At 44.6% G+C, this 23,575-nt stretch overlaps 1 protein-coding gene across 4 annotated transcripts in view; it reads right to left on the bottom strand.

Annotated features, from left to right (window-relative positions):
* Window positions 1–3,701: 3,701 nt before the first annotated feature.
* Window positions 3,702–23,575, bottom strand: part of Tfcp2 (transcription factor CP2) — a 42,405-nt gene continuing 22,531 nt past the window's right edge. For 2 of the 4 annotated variants that reach the window (XM_029531060.1, XM_029531061.1), the window contains exons 6-16: window positions 23,014–23,120; window positions 21,147–21,299; window positions 18,618–18,728; window positions 18,147–18,235; window positions 16,491–16,539; window positions 15,860–15,953; window positions 14,906–14,996; window positions 14,004–14,122; window positions 13,491–13,633; window positions 9,463–9,514; window positions 7,248–7,718 (exon numbers count right to left, since the gene is read on the bottom strand). In XM_029531060.1, the coding sequence (XP_029386920.1) occupies window positions 7,681–7,718; window positions 9,463–9,514; window positions 13,491–13,633; window positions 14,004–14,122; window positions 14,906–14,996; window positions 15,860–15,953; window positions 16,491–16,539; window positions 18,147–18,235; window positions 18,618–18,728; window positions 21,147–21,299; window positions 23,014–23,120 (1,046 nt within the window). In that variant the 3' untranslated portion in view covers window positions 7,248–7,680. Of the gene's footprint in view, window positions 3,762–7,247; window positions 7,719–9,462; window positions 9,515–13,490; window positions 13,634–14,003; window positions 14,123–14,905; window positions 14,997–15,859; window positions 15,954–16,490; window positions 16,540–18,146; window positions 18,236–18,617; window positions 18,729–21,146; window positions 21,300–23,013; window positions 23,121–23,575 lie in introns of those variants that run through there. The other 2 variants (XR_003842386.1, XM_021216592.2) reach the window with 2 other exon arrangements.

Consider the following 23,575-nt stretch of genomic DNA (forward strand, 5'->3'; position numbering starts at 1 on the left):
AGGCGGATTTCTGAGTTCGAGGCCAGCCTGGTCTACAGAGTGAGTTCCAGGACAGCCAGGGCTACACAGAGAAACCCTGTCTCGAAAAACCAAAAAATAAATAAATAAATAAATAAAAATAAAATAAAAATCTGGTTACTTGACATTTAGGAGCACAGTGAGTATTTATTGGCTAGGTGGATGCACAGCAGGATTAAACTATAGGGTGTGTGTGTGTGTGTGTGTGCTATTCAAATCTTTTCATGAAAAAGCACCATAGGTTCTAAATCCTAGTACATTTTGCATGTGACCAGGAAACTATAAAGCCAGCATGACTGGCTACAAAGTCCTCTCACCTTTGGAGCTGAGACATTGAGCGGCTTTGAAAAAGTGCTATGAATTCCAGTTTTCTTCATTATGTGACAACAGAGACAACACCACAAAGGGAGAAACAGCAGACCATGAAAAAGCATCTTTAGGATTTCGTGCACTGATCATCTATTTGCTGAAGTTCAGAGGAGGTGCGGTGAAACCCAGGGGTCCTTGGGCTGCACTGCCTGAAGGTCACCCTGCTTTGCACCCATGTATGCTTGACTCTGAAGAAGCCTGTCTTCCTGAGCACCCACATGGTAGCTTACAATCATTTGTGACTCCACCTCTAGGGGATCCCTGCTTCTGGTCTGTGCAGGCACCGGCACTCATGCACACGCGTGCGCACACAGATGCACATAATTAAAAATAATGAAAAATAAATCTTAGAATGAGCAACCCAGCTGGGTGTGGTGTCACATGCTTTTAATCCCAGCACTTGGGAGGCAGAGGCAGGTGGATCTTGGTGCGTTCAAGGCCAGCCTGGTCTACAGAGTGAACTTCAGGACAGCCAGGGCTACACAGAGAAACCCAGTCTCAATAAAACAACAATAAACAAACAACCCAAAACCTCTGAGCTGGGAGTGGTACCATATACCTTTAATCCCTGGAGAGGAAGATCTCTGTAAATTGGAAACCAATCTGGTCTACATAGTGAGTTCCACGCCAGCCATGGCTACACAGTGAGACCCAAAATAAACAAACAAACAAAAGGTCATGTACATGAAAGAAAGGCTGGGTAGCACCTAGCAGTGACATGCTTGCACTGCAAGGGGAGAGTTGTGTGCCACCATGTCCCGCTAAATGGCTTCTTAATCATTGATGTGGGCAAACATTCTCTTTTTAAAAACCACATTTTTTAAAGCTGTTTTTAAGGAATTTTATGTTGATGGTTTGCTGGGACATTGCATGTTTGGATGACTTTCCCCCATGTGTCAAATGACTTATAGGTGTGTCCCAGATATTTTTAATTGTCAGTTGCTGTGAGGGCAGAGAACTAAGTGCTGTCAGGATACTGGTATTGCTCTCTCGGCAGTCTTTTGCTAGTTTTCTATATGTAAATGCTTGTCCTTTCTCACCTGCCCAAAAGATGATTCTCTGAGATTTATGGTGTTCAGAAGCGAGTTGCCATGAAGGAGATCACACAGCTCTCACCATGGGCAAAGGGTAATCCAAAGAGATGGACTGGGTGTTGTCCCGCTGCTGACTGGTTCCGACTGCAATGTGGCTTTTTGAAGAAATAAAAGAGCTGGCAGCTGAGCTCGGGCAGAAGGAATAGCAGAAAGGAGAGTCAGGAAGGCAGGGACAGATCTACCAGACAAGAGGAGACAGACCCAGGGAGGTGAAGAGAGCCATGTGGAGGGACACAGTGGCAGGAAGTTAGGAAGTGGCAGCTAGTCAAGGGTGTCAGCTCCCCAAAACCGGATAGACAGCTGAGACCCACCATGGGGGTGCTGGAGTAGGGCATATGCTTTCAACACTGAGCCCCTCCATGCAGTGCTCAGTGAAACATTCTTACCAGGCCATAAAATTGGACGATCTTATTCTTTTTTTTTTTTTTTTAATTTTTTTGGGAGACTGAGCCTTTTTTTTTTTTTTTTTTTTAAAGATTTATTGCCGGGCGTGGTGGTGCATGCCTTTAATCCCAGCACTTGGGAGGCAGAGGCAGGCAGATTTCTGAGTTCGAGGCCAGCCTGGTCTACAGAGTGAGTTCCAGGACAGCCAGGACTACACAGAGAAACCCTGTCTCGAAAAACAAAAAAAAAAACAAAAAAAAAAATATTTATTTATTTATTATATGTAAGTACACTTTAGCTGTCTTCAGACACTCCAGAAGAGGGCATCAGATTTTTGTTTCGGATGGTTGTGAGCCACCATGTGGTTGCTGGGATTTGAACTCAGGACCTTTGGAAGTGCAGTCTTAACCGTTGAGCCATCTCACCAGCCCGGATGATCTTATTCTTGACAATGAATGCACTTAGTGACTGTGCTGGACAGTTTTATGTCAACTTGACACACGCTAAACCATCTGAGAGAGAACCTCAACTGAGAAAATGCCTCCAGAAGATCAGGCTCTTAGGCAAGCCTGTAGGGCATTTTTCTTAATTAATGTTTGATGGGTTCTGCCCTTTGTGGATGGTACCATCCCTAGGCTGGTGGTTCTGGGTGCTCTAAGAAAGCAGGCTGAGCAAGCCATGAGGAGCAAGCTAATAAGCAGCACCCCTCCGTGGCCTCTGCGTCAGGTCCTGTTAGAGTTCCTGTCTTGATTTACTTCAATGATGAATAATACTGTGGCATTGTAAACCAAATAAACCCTTTCCTCCTAAAGTTGCTCCAGGCCATGGTGTTCACTAAAGTAATAGCCCTAAGGCAGTGACTAATAATTCCTAAGAGTCCTGTAGTGACCCTCCTCCCTTTTCTCAATAATCACGTTCTCTATTGTTTGTATACAAGTTGTGGTGGTTGGAATATTCTTTGGCCCAGAGAGTGGCCCTATTAGGGGGTATAGCCTTGTTGGAGTAGGTGTGTCACTGTAGGTGTGGGCTTTAAGATTCTTGCCCTAGCTGCCTGGAAGCCAGTGTCCTTTAGCAACCTTTAGATGAAGATGTAGAACTCTCAGCTCTTCCTGCACCATGTCTGCCTGAACACTGCCATGGTCTGCCCCCCCTGCCACCCGATGATAATGGACTGAACCTCTGAACCTCTAAGCCAGCCCCAACTAAATGTTGTCCTTATAAGAGTTGCCTTAAGCTGGGCATGGTGGTGCACGCCTTTAATTCCAGCACTCAGGAGGCAGAGGCAGGCGGATTTCTGAGTTCAAGGCCAGCCTGATCTTCAGAGTGAGTTCCAGGACAGCCAAGGCTACATAGAGAAACCCTGTCTCGAAAAATCAAAAAAAAAAAAAAAAAAGAGTTGCCTTGGTCATGGTGTCTGTTCACAGGAGTAAAACCCAAACTAAGACAGAAGTTGGTACCAGGAATCTCATTTCAAGAAAAAAAAAAAAAAAATAGAGAGAACACTAAGTCAAATAGGATAGAATTATCATTTTTCTGAAAGATCTAAATTCTACCTATTCTGCTTGTCATATAGACTCTTATGAATGGGAATGTTGAACTATTTAATATAAATATCAATCATTGGTCACACAAGCATAAAATTCCATCGGCTTTTGTTGTTTTGTTTTTTGAAGCAGGGTCTCCCTGGGGCAAAGGATGGCCTCAGACACTGGCTGTATTCTTCCACCCCTCTACCTCTACCTTCTATTGAACTTCTCACCCTTCTAACTCCAAGTGCTTGGATCACAGGCAAGCCTGCCTGATTTTATGTGGTGCTCAGGATTGAACCCAGAGGTCCCTGGATTTCCCATTTCACGTCCAGCCACCATCAGATCTTGCTTCTAGAATATGAGTATTCTGTGAAAAAAGCATAGAAAGGAAATCTTTCTAAGTGAGCTTAATATTCTGAGGGGAAAAAGGGATATGCGTACACATACACACCACACACACATACCACATACACACCACACACACATACCACATACACACCACACGCACATACCACATACACACCACACGCACATACCACATACACACCNCACATACCACATACACACCACACGCACATACCACATACACACCACACGCAGAAACAGGTACAGTTTATTTAGAAGGAAAAAGGGCTGGGATGACAGATGCTTGGGAGCACAGAACCTACTTTACAAAACAATAATGTAGAATGAGTATAGAAAGATACTAGAAATGTTAAATACTACGACAAAATCATGTACTATTATAATGACTTTCTGAGACTTACATATGTGCATAAATGTGTTGAGGAAATTTTTCTTAGGTTTTTTTTTTTTTTTTAATTTTGAGACAGGGTCTCTGTGGCATTTTTAATGAGAATGGTCTTCATGGGCTTGTATGTTTGATGTTTGGTCCCCAGTTGGTGGAACACTTTGGGAAAGAGTAGGAGGTGTGGCCTTGTTACAGGACCTGTGTCACTAGGAGTGGGCTGAGGTTTCAAAAACCCAAAGTATTTCCAGTTAGTGTGCTCTAGTGGGCTTGCCCCCCTTTCTCTGCTTCCCGCTCTCAACGATGGCTCCATCCCCATGTCTGCCTGCCTCCTGCTATATGCTGACATAATAGTCATGGACACTAACCCTCTGGAATCATAAGCCTCTAAATTAAAGACTTTCTTTTACAAGTTGTCTTGCTCATGGTGTTTTCTCATGGCAATTAAAAAATAAAAAGCAACATTAAGACAGTGTCTATCACGCGGACTCTTGCCTCAGTTTCCTGAGTGCTGAGAATGAGGGAGTAAGTCCCCTAGTCAAAGACCACCTCTTTAGGACTAAAGAGAAAAAAAGCTATATCCTTTATTATTTATATTTGTGATAATCTTAAATGTTATCTTCACAATGTCAAAGTTTTTCATTTAACTGAAAAGGTCAATAATGGAATATTTTGTAAATAATCACAATGTCCTGCCACCAAGCTAACAGTCATAGTAAACACCTTGAGAGGAGGGACTCAAAGCCGAGGGGAAGTTTCTAGTGACTCTAAAGGTCTGAGCCAGGTGTAATTAAGCCTAGGATTTGGGCAGAAGAGACAGAAAGGTAAAGGCAAGTTCCAGGCCATCCCAGTCTATTGGAAGCCCAGGCTAGCCTAGCCTTTAAAACTACAACAAAAAAAGCCAGGCAGTGGTGGCACATGCTTTTAATCCCAGCACTCAAGAGGCAGAGGCGAGTCTGGCCTACAAATCACTTTCCAGGATAGCTAGGAAACCCTATCTCAAAAAACAACAAAAAACAAAATCGAAAACTATAATGGTATATAAATTCACTTCTGTAATTTTGAAGGCTACTCCAATTAAAAAGTAATTTCAGATAAAAATTAGGACATCTAGGGTTTTTTTTTTTTTGATAACTTTTTATTCTTTTATGTGTATGGGTGTCTACCTATATACCACATGTGTGCCTAGTGCCCTTGGGGACCAGAAGATAGTACCAGGTTCCCTAGAACTGGAGTTACAGATGATTGTGAGCCACCATGTGGTTGCTGGGAGTTGAACCCAGGTCCTCTGGAAGAGCAGCCCAGTGGCCTTAACTGCTGAGCCATCTCTCTAGCCCCCTAAGTCATGTAATTTATAACCAATATATTAATAGAATTACATGCATTTGTGCCTCGAAGAGATTCGTGTATTTGGAAGCAAGTCCGAGTCTAGGCATGGTGTCAACTATCATTAATCTCTGCACGTGTGAGGCTGAGGCATGAGTTCAGAACCAGCCTGAGCTGTGTAACAAGTGCTAAGCCAGCCAGAGCAGCAGATCTGTCTCACACAGCACAGGCTGTCTTCCTAGTTTATGTCTCCCATTTGCCACTGGGACAGGGGAAGGGGACAGCAGCCAACAGTGACTTGCCAAGGATAGAGGCAGCAACTGCACTGACTAGGAACCAATCCTTGGAACATGACGCAACTAGAAATGTCACCTCAAAATGGGATGTTGGGTGAGGGAAGTTCGGCCTAATATGTCAAGCTGCTTGCATCACTGTGAGGAATTTTCAGGTTTCAAGGTTTTAAACTTGTTTCAGACCAAAAGAATTAGAAACCACATTACAGGTTGATTTTAATGGACGACAGCAACAACTAAAAACTCTCTAAAAAAAAAAAAAAAAACTAAGCTTTATTAAATACTTCAAAAACACACATAAATTCAAATTTAATACAGAATCTTTAACATTATCTTTGTTCATCTCAACAAAATTTAAGGAAATTTCTGGTAAAACTTACACGTGGCCTAAGTTAGTGGCATACACCTTTATTCCCATCACTTGGAAAGTGGATCTCTGAGTTTGAGGCCAGCCTGGTCTACAGAGTGAGTTCCAGGACAGCCGGGGCTCCACAGAGAAACATTTTCTTGGAAAACCAAGCTAAAACAAACTATATATGTGAAAAAGGAGGGTATAGGTGCTTTACAATTCTGTACATGCACTCAGACACACAGCCATTTGAAAGGCAGAACATAAACAGTGTGAGTTTGAATGGGAAAAGAATGTATTTTTTCTTTTTTAATAAAGCTTACATTAAAAAAAAAAAAAAGAACAAAAAACACAACACTATGCCAAAACAAGACAGGGGAGGGGAGAGCAGGGCGGAATAGCTCATTGACTTAAACAGCTCTGAGAATATCATTCAGGAACAATGAAACCTGGGGTCAGACACTCTTGTCTCTCTCACCTCCAGCTCTGAGCTGAGGTTAGTGTGCCACACCGGGGTCTGTCTGCTCTGGGGATTCATTATCACTATAGTAAGGTATGTCTGCCTCCTTCGGTGGCTAGTCCATTAGTTTCCAGCATAGCCCCAGAAAGAAGCAATGGTGAGCACAGGCAGCAAAGGGTGGCATCTGGTATTGTCAGATAGCCCACCACTTCATCTGCATGTCCTCGTCCTTAAGTCACTGTGTCCCCAGCTGTTTGGGGTTTATTAAGGGGATAAAACAAGATTATCTGTCCATGGGATTTATCATTCAGTCTACCCCAATACATATTAGCCAAAACCACTCTCAGTTGTGGTACTGCAGGTGAACCAAATTAGAAATCTGGAGCCTGTCTTAACCCTAAAGGGGAGGGCCTGCTGGAGCTCAGCTGGAGAAAAGTGCTTGCCTAACATGTGAGGCTCTGAGTTCAAGCCCAGCACTGCAGAAACAGACCAGGTGGCAAAAGCTTGTGATCCCAGCTCTTGGAAGGCAGAGGCAAGAACATGAAACCCTGTCTCAAAATAGGTAAGGAGAGATTCTGTTTCTCCTCCTCACAGTTGTGAACAGAGCAGAGCAGAGCTGCCAATAGGCTTGAGACAAGAGAGAGAGAGAGAGAGAGAGAGAGAGAGAGAGAGAGAGAGAGAGAGCTTGATTATATGAAGACAGATGTTCACTTTTATATGAGTAAAATGTCAGAGCTCTATATCACAAAACTAAACATCTTCCTAGAAAACATCCCATGACTCCCATTACCACTCTGCCCTCCACCAACCATAATGATGGGGTTTCTTACTGGTATCAACAGGGGCCAGAAAGTGAGGAAACTGCTGACTCCATGTCCGGCCAGTGATCAGAGGACGTCATACAGGAGGGGCCAATACAGGACTCTGGGATTCCACCTTGAGGCCTGCTCACCCTGCACTGGACACGCCTCCCCCCTCCCCCAACATTCAGATGTGCCAGGTTCCTGAAGCCTTTTAATCTCCAGTCATGTCCCCTTCAGAAGGTGAAGAGGGAAAGGCAGCCGTCAAGAGGTGAAGGCAGCAGCAGCCATCGAAGGTCGGAACCTCGTCCTACTTGAGAATGACATGATAGCTCTCACTGGTTTCTGCTGGAAAGATGGGAGAGAGAAGTGATCTTTAGCCTCCTGCAGAACAGCAAAGGGCAAAACTATCTTGTGAGAGGGACTAAAAAGTCAAACTGAGCCAGGCAAATGGCAGACATCTTTTCCCCCACAGGGTCTATGTAGTCTTGGCTGTCCTGGAACTGGCTACGTAGATGAGACTACTTCCCTGCTTCTTCTTCCTGTGTGCTGGAATTAAGCAAATTGGCTTAATATTGTCACCTTCTACTGGGTCTTACTAGGGGACCTCACCATAAATTGAATAGGTACAGAAACAACCCTGATTTTCTCACTTGCTAAGGGGAGGTGTAAGAAAATGGCAGAGCTGTCAGAAGTATTTTCCCCTGACAACAGCAAGAAGACACTTTACAAAGAACAGTGTCCGCTGAGGACACGTTCCTATCTCAACACATCCCATCGAAAGGAGGGAAAACGCATTCCTGGGACTAATGTGCCTGCCTTTAATCTAAGCATTTGGGAGGCTGAGTTACTAGTTTGCTAGTCTGAAGCCAGCCTCCATTTGATAAAAACTACATCAAAAAAGGGTCTCTATATTTTACCTCAAAAAAGGTGAAACATTAAAGATCTTTTTGTTGTTTTGGAATTGTGATCAATTCCATGGCCTTGTGTGTATGCTAAGTAAATTACGCTGAAGTTAAAATCCATAGCCTGGAAAAAAAACAAAAAAAACCATAAAACTTTAAAATTCCTTACAAAGGGGGCTGAGGAGTTAGCTTAACTGGTAACTGTCCCTGACTCCCAGAACAAATGTGATAATGCCCGGCAGACGTGGTGAGTGCTGCTCATCAGGGTGCTGAATGGCAGAGGTGGGTGGATGGGTGTAAACACGTCTCACTGGCCAGCTAATCTGGCCCTGGCAAGTTCTAGGCCAGTGAGAGAGCTTATCTCACACCAAAACCCAAAGGAATAATCCCCTGTGGGGCTTGGAAGATGGCTCAGTGGTTAAGAGCTCCTGTTGTGCTTTTGAGCGGACCTAGGTTCAGGTCCCAGCACCCGTATGGAGGCTAACAACAGTTCTGAACTCCACTCTGACTGCCTCAGCCCCTGCTTGTACATGGTGCACACTATATATACACTTAGGCATATATACGCACATGTGAACACGTGTGCGCGAGCAAACACACCCACGAACGCAAGCATGCACGAATGCACACACACACATAATGATTTTTTAAAGGTGGGGGTCTCAATGGTTAAACACACTCGCTGCCTTGAAGGGGACCACAGTTCCATTCCTAGCACCCATATGGTAGCTCAGACCTTTAATTCTGGTCCAGGGTGTCTGGGGCCCTTTTCTGACCTCTGAGGGCACTACAATAAATAGGTGAAACACCTAACCACATAAAAATAAAAATTTGAATGTTATTTTAATAGAATTACATTAAAATAGAAGAAACAAAATTTTTAAAAGTAGTTACGACCTAAGTAACAACATGTGGGGCTGTCCACTGGCCTCCACACATATATGTGCACACACACCTACACACCCCTTCTCAGAGAGACATTCATTTGGGGCTGGCCATACAGCTCAGTGGGGTAAAGCACTTGCTGTCAAACCTAACGATCCGTGTTTGGTTCCCAGACCCCACCTGGTGGAAGAGCAGAACCAGTTCTATGGGCTCTCTTACGATCTGCGTGTGCCCTGGCATGTGGTAACCCACCTCACATGCATAAACAATGCATGTTAAAGTATGTTTTACTGTTTTATTACCTTCCATTGTGTCCAGAATAAAGCAGGCTTCTTCCTGGAAGTTCTGTACCATCTGAAAAGATCAACAAGATTTTCTGAATAACCTGGGTTTGCAAAGTTTATTTTGCACGTGACACTTTTCATGACACTGTACTGAAGTAGGTATAAGAACTTTGTGCTTACAGCTGAGATAGCGAACAGGGGAAGGGTGACACGGCACCGCAGCCTCGTTCAGAGACGCCCATTAGTCAGCAAGCTTCAAATGAACAAGTCCATGAAGGTCTGAAAGCCACAACAGCAACTAACCCTGAACATTACCTCACTGTCTCTTACTGTGGAAGGTACTGGTAACAACTGAAATTCAAGAATTTTTCAAAAGGAAATGTTTACAAAACTAGCCTATATGTAAACTAAAATAACCTACAAGGTTATTTCTTCCAAAACAACATTAAAGGAAACAGGGTGTTTTGGAAAATGTCCAACAAATCATGTTAAAAAATAAATGTATTTAACTTCTGCCTCAAATTAGGCCACTTCCTGTTCCACAGCCTTGAAGACAAGGAAGGAGCCATAAGTACCACAGGGCAGGGCTGACACACCAAGCTCTATCAGCAAGCACCTGAGAGGACTGGGGGAGATAAACAAAGGAACTTCTGGGTTGTTTTTCTTTTAAGATTTCCTTCCCATGTTCACTTGTTCGGCCTGCATACTTGTCTGTGAACCTCATGCATGCCTGGTGCTGGCGGAGATCAGAAAAGGGAGCTGCAGCAGGTTGTGAGCAAACTGAACTTAGGTTCTCTCAGAGAGAAACACGTGCTCTAAACCACTGAGCCACCTCTCTAGCCTCTGCCCAGGTTCTAGCTTTAAAACTGATGCAGAAGGAAAGTGGCCCCTCAAGCTGCTGCCAGCTGGCCCCGCTCACCACGCTGTGCAGCTAGTACACCTGCTTCCTGCTTTCAGCACGTTTTCTCTAGAAATAAGTACCGTGTCTGGGAGCTCTGACAGTGTAGTGAGGCAGCAGACAGCACCCGTGAAAACAAGCTTCTCTAGAGTAGGATCACAAGTCCCAGGGCTGTCCCAAAGAGTAAAGGGGCGGGGTTACAACTCTGAGCACAGTCCCCAGCACTTCAAAGGGCAAAACAAGCCAAGACATCCCTTTCTATTTGGTGAATATTAACACATGATGCGTTTCATTATGACATCTTAATACATATATGAAAATATATGCATAATACATTATCCCGAGGACAAAGAATGCTCTTCCTGAGCACCCGGGCTGACATCTGTAACTTCAGTTCCAGGGGACCCAAGCTTCTTCTGGCATCCACGCACAGCTGCACTCACACTTGCACAGCTCTGCACACAGGGAACTAAAAGCACAGCAACTATGATCACACTCGCCACCTACGGTCCTGCTTCCCTCATGCTCAGGCTGACCCACCTCTCAGATGGTCCCTTTCCACCTATAGGGCTATGTTACCTGATGACCCTATAAGGTTGCTTACAGAAGGACGATGAGGGGGTTCTTTACAGGAGCATGTGAGAAAAAAAAAAGCCATTAATGCCTATAAAACCATATAAAACCATTAACTTCCTATAGATCCTGGAGGAGGGCAGGCCCTCACCAGCCTCCCGACTCCATGACAGGCCCAGGGTATACAGGGTATACAGGGAAGCAGAGCGGCGGGGGAGCTCCAGGGTGTCAGAGCCAGGTCATCAGAGCCTGGGGCTCTGGACAGGTTCCTCCCCAAGGCCATCTAGAACAGCAGTTTCCAAAGAAGAAAAGTGGAGCATGCACTTCCTTGGGTGAACACCAACACTTTGCAAGAGGCACAAAGACATTTAAAGGCCCATAGAGGACAAGGCTACAAGATGGCCAAATCCTGAATGTATTCTTTCCTAAAATCTCTTTGATTGTTCTCCAAATCCAATATGTATTCTTTCCTAAAATCTCTTCAATTTTTCTTCTCCACTTACTTTCTCAAATCTCCACATATTATATACACACACACACACACACACACAAACAAGAACAAGACTTTCACATTCTACACTCCTTACTTAAGGGCTGAGCATGAAGTTTGAAGGTGAAAGTTTCCTAGCATGGTCCTAAGATAAAAAAGAGAGCAAGCTGGATTCCGACCAGGGTTCTCTGTCTGAGGCGTAAATGTCTCAGTGCCAAGGCAGAACAACAAAGATGAAGTTTAGTAAAGAGAACTGACCCATATGTGAGTGGCATGGTATCTAACACATCACAACATCACAAGATGGCTGACTGGAAGAAACATCACTATGTAATTCTTTAGTACATAATTTAAGAGGTTCAAAAATAAACAAAGGAAAAACAAATCTGGCGATGCTGTTATAGCAAACCTCCATCCATTCCTATCTGTCAGTTTGGAAATCCAGTTCCACAGTCCTTCCATGCAGAGGCAGAAAGCAGGACAGAACCGATGCTGATTCACAACTGGGCGGCAGCACTCAACTGCAGATTAACTACCCTGAGCTAGCACAGGCAAAGGGACTAAGGGACTCCATCAACTACTCCTCGGCAGATGGCGTCCAGGGCTAGGACAAGGCTCAACTGATGCAGCAGTGGTCCATGGTGCATGAAGCCTGTGTTTGCCCTAGCACTGCACAAACTGAAAGTGATGCTAGTGCGTGCTACCGGAAGACAGAGGCAGGAGCCAGGGAGGTCAAGATCATCGGAGAACACTGAGTTTGAGGCCAGCTTGCTACAAGAGATCCCAGTCCTAAACAAACCAATCCAAACAAAACTAACCACCCTCACACACACAAGATGCACATTTCTTCTTCTCTTCTTTTAAGGATTCAATCCAGTGCCTTGTGTATGCTAAGCATGTTTTATCTCTGAGCTGCACCTAAACCTTTTAACTTAGTGTTTCATAAATACCAACTTGTTATTATTTGATCATTTCTGTAAGTGCCTTCAAGGAAATACAACAGGACAATGAGATTTTCAAGCATAAAGATATTATGTAAAATTTAACTTGAACTAAAACTGTGCAAAAGATACATACAGTTTTGTGTGTGTGTGCCCATATGCATGAGGTGTACAGATGTGTACATACATATGTGCTTGAGTTTGTAACCAGAGAGGCCAACCTCTATTATCAGGTGTGTTCTATCGCTTCCCACCTCGATTTTAAAGCAGGTGTCTCATTTCCTGATCTAGCCCCACCAGCTAGGCTGGCAGAGTTGAGGCTCCAGTGACCTCCTGTGCTGGGGCTATAGGCATGTGTAGGACCACATCCTTTTTAAATTGAAAATCATGGGGTCTAGGATCTGAACTCTGGTCCCCATCTTGTGCAGCAAACACTCATAACTGCTGAGCCACCTCTCCCTCTCCAGTTTTTTGCTTTGATTTCTTTTTTTGGACACCATCTCCCATAGGCTATGTGGGCCTTGAACTTACTACATACCCAGAGATGAACTTGAATTAATGATCTTGCCTAAACTCTGTGCTAGGGCTACAGGGGTGCACTACTACCCCAACTTTATACTAATTTTTAAAAACTAGTAAGTAGGGGCCGGGGAGATGGTTCAGTGATTAAGAGCACTGACTTCTCTTTCAGAGGTCCTGAGTTCAATTCCCAGCAGCCACGTGGTGGCTCACAACCATCTGTAATGGGATCCAACGCCCTTTTCTGGTGTGTCTGAAGACAGCAACATTGTACTCATATACATTAAATAAATAAATAAATCTTAAAAAAAACAAAACAAAACAAAAAAACAACAAATTAGTAAGTAAGCAAGCAAGCAAGCAATAAAATCTAAGCCAGACATAGTGGTTCATGCCAATAGTCCCAGCTACCTAGGCAGGATGCTGAGACAGGAGGATCATGTGAACCCACAAGTTCAGGGTCAGTCAGGCCAAAATAGCAAGACCATTTATCTGGTAAGAAGAATTAAAGCCGACCAGCTAAACCTCTGTGTAGAAGCAGAGCTCACCCCTGGCAGCATGCTCTCACACTGCCGCCGACGCTCACATGCTGTGGGATGGCACACGACTGTACTGAGACACTGACCTCATCGCTGATGATCACATGGATTCCTGTCGGCCCTTGCTTGTAAATCTGGCTGATCTGGTGAGGAGAAATGCTGAAAAGCTGAGCAATTTTTTCTGTCAGTTCAACAGCTGTCAGCTCTTCTAGATAGATAGCGTGGTACACTGCCAAGGAGAGTACAGCATCAGTGCAAAGGCTCTGCTGCTCTCGAGAGACCCAGAGATCCATCCCAGCACCTGGTGGCAGACCTGCCTCAGCTTCCTTTCTCCATGGGAACCAGAAACACTTACTGCACAAGCCGAGTCAAGCCCCCTTCTAAACGCTGGAGAGGACATGGAAATCACAGCACTATGGACATTATTGGTTTAAGTAAGAAAAAGTACTACAAATAACATGTATGGATTACAGCTCAATCGACACGAACAGCTAGAAGGATCTAGAACTCCAACTAACACTGCGCTGGTCTACACGCTTCACCACTCCTGCCATGAGTCATCTCTCTCCCTTCTTCCCCCTCTGCACAGAACAACCTACCGAAGAAAGTACCATTTGAATCCCCATCCGCCCGCTTCTGCTGCGGCTGCGGCTGTGGCTGCTCCCTCAACTGCAACGACTCCTGGCAGACGTAAATGGTTAGCCTTGGACGCACCATCCTGTGTGGAGAAGAAAAAGGACCGTCGTCAGCTTTACACAGATGAAATTAGTGCTTGGCCGAGAGCAATTTACTCGATTCCTTATCCCCAGCTGTGGGCTCTGTTGTTTAAGTTGATTCTTTGCAACAGGAGGCACCACTTAAGCTAAAGTCCGGCTTTCATTGAAAAGTTATGTGTGGAGCCGGAGCCAGGGCCAGGGGCCCAGGGCAGGGCCAGGGCCAAGTGGCAGCCTGCTGGCCTGGCAAGCTCAAGGTCCTGGATTCCATTCTTAGCACTAAAAGAGGAAGGGGAGAAGGGGTGAGGGTAAGCGAACACTACTGCTACCTTAGACCTGCGATTCAGGGTCCTCATTCTCCCAAGCCCTCACTGAACCCTAGACTTTGTTGATCCTTTACGTGACCATGTAGCTCCTGCAATCATTTGAGTTTGTGAGCTTTGAAGTAATGGTTAGAAATATCCAAGATTCAAGAGTAATTTTTAGAGTCAGGTTCTAGATGTGCTGTTTATTTACAAATATTACTACATAGTATGACACATGGCTCTGCTGGTAAAGGCTCTTGCCACTTGAATTCAATCCCTGTAGGAGGGCACATATTAGTGTGCATGTGGAGGGAGGGTGGAGGTCAAAGAACAACTTCTGGGAGTTAGTACCTTTCATCTACCATATGTCTCTTTTAATGGTTTGATGAGACATACTTATTTGTGCAGAGTACTGTGAAAAATTCCCAAATGTAAACTCATTTAGAATCCACTTTCATTGGCATCTCAACAGAAAGTACACACCGGCCTTTTAATGCATTAAAGAGTCTGATTCCATCTGCAGGGCCACAGATTTGGATCACGTCGTCTCTAGTTAGTTTCAGTAAATCTGCCCCTGCGATAAACAGAGAAACACAGGTTAGTGATAAAGGCAAAGCACTCCAAGCACACCTCAGGATATTACAGTCATCACCTCCTGACTGTCACATTACAGTCCACGGTATGCTATGTCTACAGCAGATAAAGCCCCCGTGGCCTGGCCTCTCTCTACCTCACCTTCTGTCTGATTCTCCACCTAGCCTAAGCTTCCAGCCTAACTGCGCTGAGCAGGCCAGTTGCTTTCCCTGTCTGAAACCCCTTTCCACAGGCTCACACCAGCCCACTCCAGTTTCACCTCACACAGTGTGTGCTCATTTAGTGCATCTCCTTCTGACTGGACTTTTCTGCTACACAGATGATGAAAGCATCAACTCAGGACATCTTATCAACTACACGTTCCCACACAGATGCTCACAGAAGGCTGCACAGAGGCAGATTGTGCAAGTAATATGTACAGTGGTATCAGGGGGCGGGATTTCAGTTGGTTTGTTCCTTGATAAAGTAACCAGATGAAAGACATCTGTTGGTCTGTTTTCAGGGTTAGGCCATCCTGGAAGTCACTACGCAGACCACATTGCACTTGAACGCAGAGATGCCCCTGCCTCTGCCTCCTGAGTGCTGGGATTTAAGGTGTGCAACACCACATTTTAAGAGTGCTATATAGAGTAAACATTTTAAAGTTTAAATGAGCTCCAACTAAAACCTGTCTTGTTTTAAGGACTCACAGTACCATCACAGCTGGCTGAAAAGTCTGATGTTTCACGAAATTCTTTTTATCAGAAAAAACAAACAGACACTCCCAGACACATCCCATGTGGGACACCAAGAGGACCCAAAATGCGCATGAACACCCCATGCTGGAGAAGAAGGTAACCTAACCTGAGAAGTTGGTGAAAAGCCTCGTGAACGTGGAAAACCGGTTTCGATGCAGCCACTGCTGGGCTTCCTGAGGCGTGGTTGTTGGCAAGAGGTTCTGAAAGAAGAATGCATTCTTTGGTATCTGAACAGTCTCATCTGCTACCTCATTAGAACACACACAACCAAACACGTCCTTCTACACCCTACAGCCACACTGGCTAGTGGCTGCAAACTGTATCACACAGGGTCTTCTCTAACCACCAGACACTTCACTGTCAGACTGAACGTTCTTTCTATTCAAGGGACAAGGAGTCGGATAGGGTAGTGGCAGGTATGTGAGAAACCACACTACACCAGCCTGGGCAACAAGATGAGAGAGAGCCTCAAAAAGAAGAGAGAAGCTGCCAGCTGAAGCTGTGTATGCCTGGAACCCAGCACAGGTGAGGCAGAGATGGTCCTGAGCCAGCCCAAGCTGCACAGTGAAGACCAGAAACACAAAGCAAGCACCCCAAGGCCCTGCCGGCCTCTCGTCCCTAGTACACCTCCACGTCAGAGGTGAGATACAGGAAGCGAGTGAAAACAGCATGTGGCAAAGTCAGTCACCACAACAGTCCTACACACTACAAATAACTGACATTGGTTTTAGACTTACGTCTGTGACTGGAGGGGGTGGCTCTGGCTGGTGGTTGGGCGAGCCGTTTCTAGGGAGAGACATGAAGATGAAGGGTGAGTCCATAGCACTCTGTGTACACCACCTCACGACTCACTGTCACAACAACTCTCATGTTAGAGAGCTCAGAGAATCTCTACTTCTTCTGAAAACACTTTTCTCTGACACAGTACATAAGCTGTGTGCAATTAACTCAGTAACTTCAGGGAGAGGGAAGAAACTATATCATTTGAGACATTTTTTTTTCTTTTAATGACTGAGGAAACTAGGAAAAAAATATCAAAAGCCGTCCAGGGCTCTGTTATTTGGGGAAACTGTGTCTTTAAAAAAAACAACCTAGCCGGGCATGGTGGTGCACGCCTTTAATTCCAGCACTCGGGAGGCAGAGGCAGGTGGATTTCTGAGTTCGAGGCCAGCCTGGTCTACAGAGTTCGTTCCAGGACAGCCAGGGCTACACAGAGAAAACCCTGTCTCGAAAAAAAAAAAAGAAAGAAGGAAAGGAAGAAAGAAAGAACAGGGTTTCTCTTTTTTGCTAGACAGCAATACACAGCAAGACCCTGTCTTGAACAAACAAACAAACAAATAAAAAGCCCTTTTTCCTTCATTTCTGTTGTAGTTGAAAAATTTAAGGTTGATATTCAAACTTAGCAATGACATCAGGGTTCTAAACAGATGTATTCCTTTTATAACTAATACTCAAAGAAAAGGTACTGGTTCTTAACTGTTACTTTTCAAACATTTAAGTTACTCATACACCTTTTAAGAAGTTGGTTGGACACAGAATAAATAAATCCAAAACCAAACAGTTGGCTCCTTTTATGTGTTTCTTAATTGTGATGCTGACGACCAAACCCAAGGCTGAATTACTACAGAGCAGCCAAATGCTCTACCAAAGAGTCACACCTCAGGGCTCCACAACATTCATTCATTCATTCATTCTTTCTTTCTTTCTTTCTTTTTAAAATTCTTATTTGTTTATTTCACTTTATATCCCGCTCACTGCCTCCGCTCACCCCCTCACAATCCTCCCCCCATCCCTTCTTCTCTGAGAGAGTGGCGCCCCCTCCCCCCCAGATATTCCCCACCTTGGCACATCAAGTCTCTGCGGGGCTAGGCACTTCCTTTCCCACTGAGGCCGACAAGGCAGCCCAGCTACAACATAACCCACAGACAGGGAGCAGCTTTAGGGACAGCCCTGCTCCAGTTACTTGAGAACCACTTGAAGACCAAGCTGCACATTTGCTACATGGTCTGTAAGTATTAACAAGAAAACAAACAAACCAGCCCTGACTGCCTGTGCAGCCTGCTTCCAACTCCCAGCCCCCATTCTCTGGTGCGAGCATCACACCTAAGAAACCCACAAGGCATACAGACAGGTGGAGCAAGAGCCCAAACTACCACTCTCATCACTAAATCTCCCACAGGAGCAGGGACCCGACATCGTCTGATGCTACCTGACATTGTTTAATGGGGAAAGATTTTACATAAAACTCCATTTTTTTTTTTCAGCAGAGTCCAAACCTCAGTCAGAGACTGACCAATCAGAAGCATTACTTTGGAAAGGCCTTGCTGATGAAAATGTAATAAAAGGACCTATATTTAGTACAAACATAATCCAATTGCTTTTCCCAGACTTACCCTTCCCCAAGGGAGAAACTGCTATGGGAGCTGTTGAAGCCAGGGGATGGAGAATTGTTGACGTAGGTGATCTCAGGCCATGGAGAACACTGAAAAGAAAGGAAGACTTAGGCAACAAGAAAGCACCATGCTTCTGTCAAGTTCTCTGCTCTCATGTCACTAGCACTTATCTTCTGCAGTCAGGAAAATAAACTCAGACCAAGCTGAAAGGACGTGCGTCCCCGTGCCCGTGCCCGTGTGTGTGTGTGTGTGTGTGTGTGTGTGTGTGTGTGTGTGTGTGCACCTGTGAGTAAGTGCGTACGCACCTGTGTGTGTGAGTGCATGCATGCATGCCTGCATGGTACGAGCTGTAGCTCAGCGACAGCGTGCTTCCCTAACATGCACAAGGCTCCAGGTCCGCTCTCAGCACGACAGAATGAACGGATGAATGAATGATTGACAGTACAAATATGAACGGAGAAATCCTTTTACCTCGGTGAGTATGGTTGTCTCATAAGAAGGTTGATATTTCTCTTTTTCATGGGGCGTCCGTTTCTCCATTTTCTCTCTATCTATTTTTTGTTTTCTGTCTGCACCCTTGGGCTGAAATGAGAAATCCGTTGCTTTAAATTCAACCTTTGATCACAGCACTCCAGAGCCAGAAGCAGGCGGATCTGAGTTCAAGGTCAGCCTGGTCTACAAATCCTGTTATACAGAGAAAGCCTATCTTAAAGAAGGAGAGAGAGAGAGAGAGAAAGTAAGGAGGAACGGATGGACAGATGGACAAACTAACTTACACTTCGAGCCATAAATACTACTTTAAAACACTGAAATATTCACATATAAAACAAGCATGTGGGGGCTGGTGAGATGGCTCAGTGGGTAAGAGCACCCGACTGCTCTTCCAAAGGTCTTGAGTTCAAATCCCAGCAACCACATGGTGGCTCATAACCATCCATAACAAGNNCTGACTCCCTCTTCTGGAGTGTCTGAAGACAGCTACAGTGTACTTACATATAATAAATAAATCTTAAAAAAAAAACAAACAAAAAAACAAAAAAACAAAAAAACAAGCATGTGTATAGTAACTTAGAAGATGTGTGCATCAACCACAGTGTCTGAAAATAGAATATTTAAATGTTTGAGCTGGTTGGAAAGATTAATAGAAAGACTTCTAAAGCACATAGCTAACTGGGAAACCCAATCCATACACAATACTCCTACTTACGTTTCAGAGAAAGGAGAATATACATGCACCTATGGATGTACCTATGCATGCACCTATGGATGCATGTTGTCTTAGTCAGGGTTTCTATTCCTGCCCAACATCATGACCAAGAAGCAAGTTGGGGAGGAAAGGGTTTATTCGGCTTACACTTCCATACTGCTTTTGATCACCAAAGGATGCAGGACTGGAACTCAAGCAGGTCAGAAAGCAGGAGCTGATGCAGAAGCCATGGAGGGATGTTCTTTACTGGCTTGCTTCCCCTGGCTTGCTCAGCCTGCTCTCTTAGAGAATCCAAGACTACCAGCCCAGAGATGGTCCCACCCACAAGGGGCCTCTCCCCCTTGATCATTAATTGAGAAAATGCCCCACAGCTGGATCTCATGGGGGCATTTCCCCAACTAAAGCTCCTTTCTCTGTGATAACTCCAGCTGTGTCAAGTTGACACAAAACTAGCCAGTACACAAGCTCATCAAAGAACAGAAGGGGACTAGAGCATGCACAGCAAACGGTGACAACGGTGACCTCTGAAGGAGGTAAGGGCTCGGGGTAAGAGTACTAAGAGAGACAGTGTAGTGTCCAGAGCCCCATTCTTCCCTCCTTCCTTCCCTGCTATGTGCCCCAGTTCACCTCCCTTCAGATGTACTCACACTGGTGTGGACCTTACAGAGATCACCACACTGAGGTGTGGTGGCACGTACAGATAGTCCCAGTACTTAGATGCCTTAAGCAGAAATATCAGGAGCTCAAGCCCATTCTTGGTTGCTTAGAAAATCAGAGGCAGCTCTAGGCTACGTCTAAGCCACTGCCTCACAACTGCCCCAAAACAACAAAAACAATAAATAAATAGAAATACAAACTATTAATATACCTAAATCAGTCAACTTTGCATGCTTTCTGCAATATAGAAGAGCTTATTAGTTCAACAGGCTTTATCAAGAATCCAGTTTAGCCCACTGTTCACTTTACAAGTTCTTGTTACTCCCCCCTCCCCCTGCCCCCACCATACTCTACATAAACTACCTTTGTAAGAAGGAACCAAACTGAAGCCATTTTGAATAAAAGTCCCATCTAAATAGGGGTCATATAAGCTTCCAAGACCTCTCTTGCAACTGACATCCTGGTTGGCAAGTCACCAGATGGTTGTGGATTTCTGGCTTTCTGATTCGGGATCAGAGCTCAGTTCCCAAGTCTCTTCTGCAGCCCTGACTGATCAGTAGTCATCTAAGCAGAATTAATTTTTTGTCATCTCCTTAAATACTTAGCTAAAATGGATGTTTAAAAATGCAGTTAGCTCCTGAATCTGTGCTGTTGGCCCTGACTGGTCAACTTTTGTCCCCTAATTCTCGTGACTGCTTGGGTTGTTTTGGATGTACTTCAGAGGTTGTGTCGCTGAGTCTAGCTCAGACAATTTGTAGTCTGGTGGCGCACGCCTTTAATCCCAGCATTTGGGAGGCAGAGGCAGGCGGATTTCTGAGTTCGAGGCCAGCCTGGTCTACTGGTCTACAAGGTGAGTTCCAGGACAGCCACAGCTATACAGAGAAACCCTGTCTCAGAAAACCAAAACCAAAACCAAACCAAAACAAGTTGACTCACTACCATGTCACTTCATGTTAACACAGAAAGACGGAGAAAGAGCTTACAGATGGGCGTGGTGGCTTATGACTTTAAATCCCAGCAGAGGCAGGGGGATCTCTGAGTTCAAGGCTAGCCTGGTCTACACAGTGAGTTCCAGGGCTACAGAGATACAAACACACAGAGAAACGGCTTTAAGGTGGGCACACAGCCTGGGACACCTTGAATACTTTGATCTGGCAGCTGGCTGAGTGCAAGTGCTCCGTGTACTCTCCATTCCCATTCTCCTTGAAGGTATCGATCTGCACGCGGAACGGCACCCCCTTCTCCCCGCCATGCTTCCTCATCGTGAACTCAGTGCTGATGCAGTGCACCTGAAAGGAAGTGACACCAAGCATCACTGCCACTGGCCAGGCCAGAGGCAAAACCTCTGCTAGGCATTTATCACATCACTCACATCTTTCCATCTCTTACACTCTAATGGAGGAAACTGGAGACCTGTTAGCAATTCACAAATGTAAACAACAAGTAACTATCAAAGACCCCATCCTACAGAAAAGGCCGCTGTGAAGAACCACAGGAATTAACTCTTCTGAGAACAGGCAGCCACACAAACAATGCCAGCGAGTCCATCTAGCTTTGAAAAGGAGGCACAGTCAGGCTTAGAACACAGCAAATACTAAAGTTCAGGTAACAGGACATTTGCTGGGTCAGAGGGTCAACTCTGTCTAGCTGACTACTTACTGGCTTGGATTAACTGCTCAATCACTCTAAGCCTCAAACACTATTCCTGAGGGCTGGACAGATCATTCAGCAGTTAAGAGCACTGATTATTCTTTCAGAGGATCCAAGTTCAGTTCCCAGGACCCACAGCAGATGGCTCACAACCACTGAGATCAGATGCCCCTGGCCTCGGTGAACACCTGCACTCATGTGCACACGCCCACACTCTAACACACATACACACATCATCTAAAAATAAGTATTTCAAAGACTATTCCTATTCCAAGAGACCATTATTCAAAGTCTTAAAATCGTGTATACAAAGGATTAACATAGTGACAACCTCAAAGGTAACTATGTAAATAACTACTGGTTGAAATGATTACAAATAATCAAGGCAGTGGTGGCCTTCATCTTTAATCCCAGCATTCAGGAGGCAGCAGCAGGTAGGTCTGAGTTCCAGGACAGTTAGGGCTACACAGAGAAACCCTGTCTCAAAAAACAACAACGACAACAACAACAAAAAAAGAGGAATAAAGAATTCTGAGGAGTTTGCCTAAAGGACATAATTCACATATACAAATCAAACTTTAAGTCTATGTATATTCAAAATAACTTTGTGGCTAACAATGGAAAAATAGAACAGTTTACATGTTAAATAATTGTTAGGCAAATTATCTATGATCAAAGAATGGTATATAATGCAGCAAAACAGCAAACATTTTAGATATTTAAGTAAATAAACTGTGGAAACTCCTCATATTGAAAAGCCTGACCTCGAGAGGCTAGAATCCTGAAAAACAGAGACGTGTGTTCACTGTGCAGACTTGTGCACGAGGACTCTGACACACTCATTCTCTCTCTCATTATTCACACACACACACACACACACACACACACACACACACACTTTGTTTTTTGTTTTGAGATATGGGTCTCTCTATGTAGCCCTGGTTATCCTGGAGCTCTATATGTACACCAGGCTGGCCTCAGAATTCATAGATACCTGTCAGTGGTAGAATTAAAGGCATGCACTACTATGTCCACCTGCACAAAAACAATTTTAAGTTTAATATACTTTATTCTTTTTCACTGTTAACTTATTCGTTGTTTTAGGAACCAGCTCACATAACTAAGACTGCCTTGAACATACCATGTGGCTCTGATCTTTCTACTTCTACTACCCAAGAGCTGAGATTTGTGGTGTGTACCACCACTCCAGGTTTATGGGGTACAAAGGCTCAAACCCAGGCCTTCTGCAAGCTAAGGAAGCACTCTACAGTTGAGTCGCACCTGCAGCCCTGCTAGGCTTCATGGTAGTAACAGGCACGCTTTCTGACTATTGTGACAACTGCAGTGCCTTACCTGAATAAACACAGATGTCCTCTTTGAAGGGTCCCACAGGAACTCCACTGTGTTTAGCTGGGTAGGATTGGCCCGGGGATCAATTACACCCACAGACATTGGGATATCTGAGAAATACAATGGGAAGCACTCAACAATTCTCAGGGCTCCTTGTTTTTGTTTTTAAGATGGGGGGTCTCGAAGCAATGCCTGGGCTCAAGTAATTCTCCTGCCCTCAGCTTCTTGAGTAGCTGGGACTATAGACATGTGCCACCATGCTCGTGGCTACCATGTTATTTTACGTATGAAAGCAACCGATTGTGATGGATTAAGTCTACATACTAGCTATAATATCAAAATCAAAATTTTGAGACAAGGTCTAATTATATTAACTAAACTACCCTCAAACTCAAAATTCTTCTACTTCTATATCTTGAGAACTAGGACCAGAAAAATTATAAATTATACTAAGTTCTGATTAGTACATGTATCTTGGTTATTCTATGTTTCTGGGCTAATATCCAGAATTACTGCCAGAAAGGCCATCACAAGGACTGTCTGTGTAAAGAAAATATGGCATCAT

Source organism: Mus pahari, chromosome 17 (assembly GCF_900095145.1).
Source record: "Mus pahari chromosome 17, PAHARI_EIJ_v1.1, whole genome shotgun sequence".
NCBI lineage: Eukaryota > Metazoa > Chordata > Mammalia > Rodentia > Muridae > Mus > Mus pahari.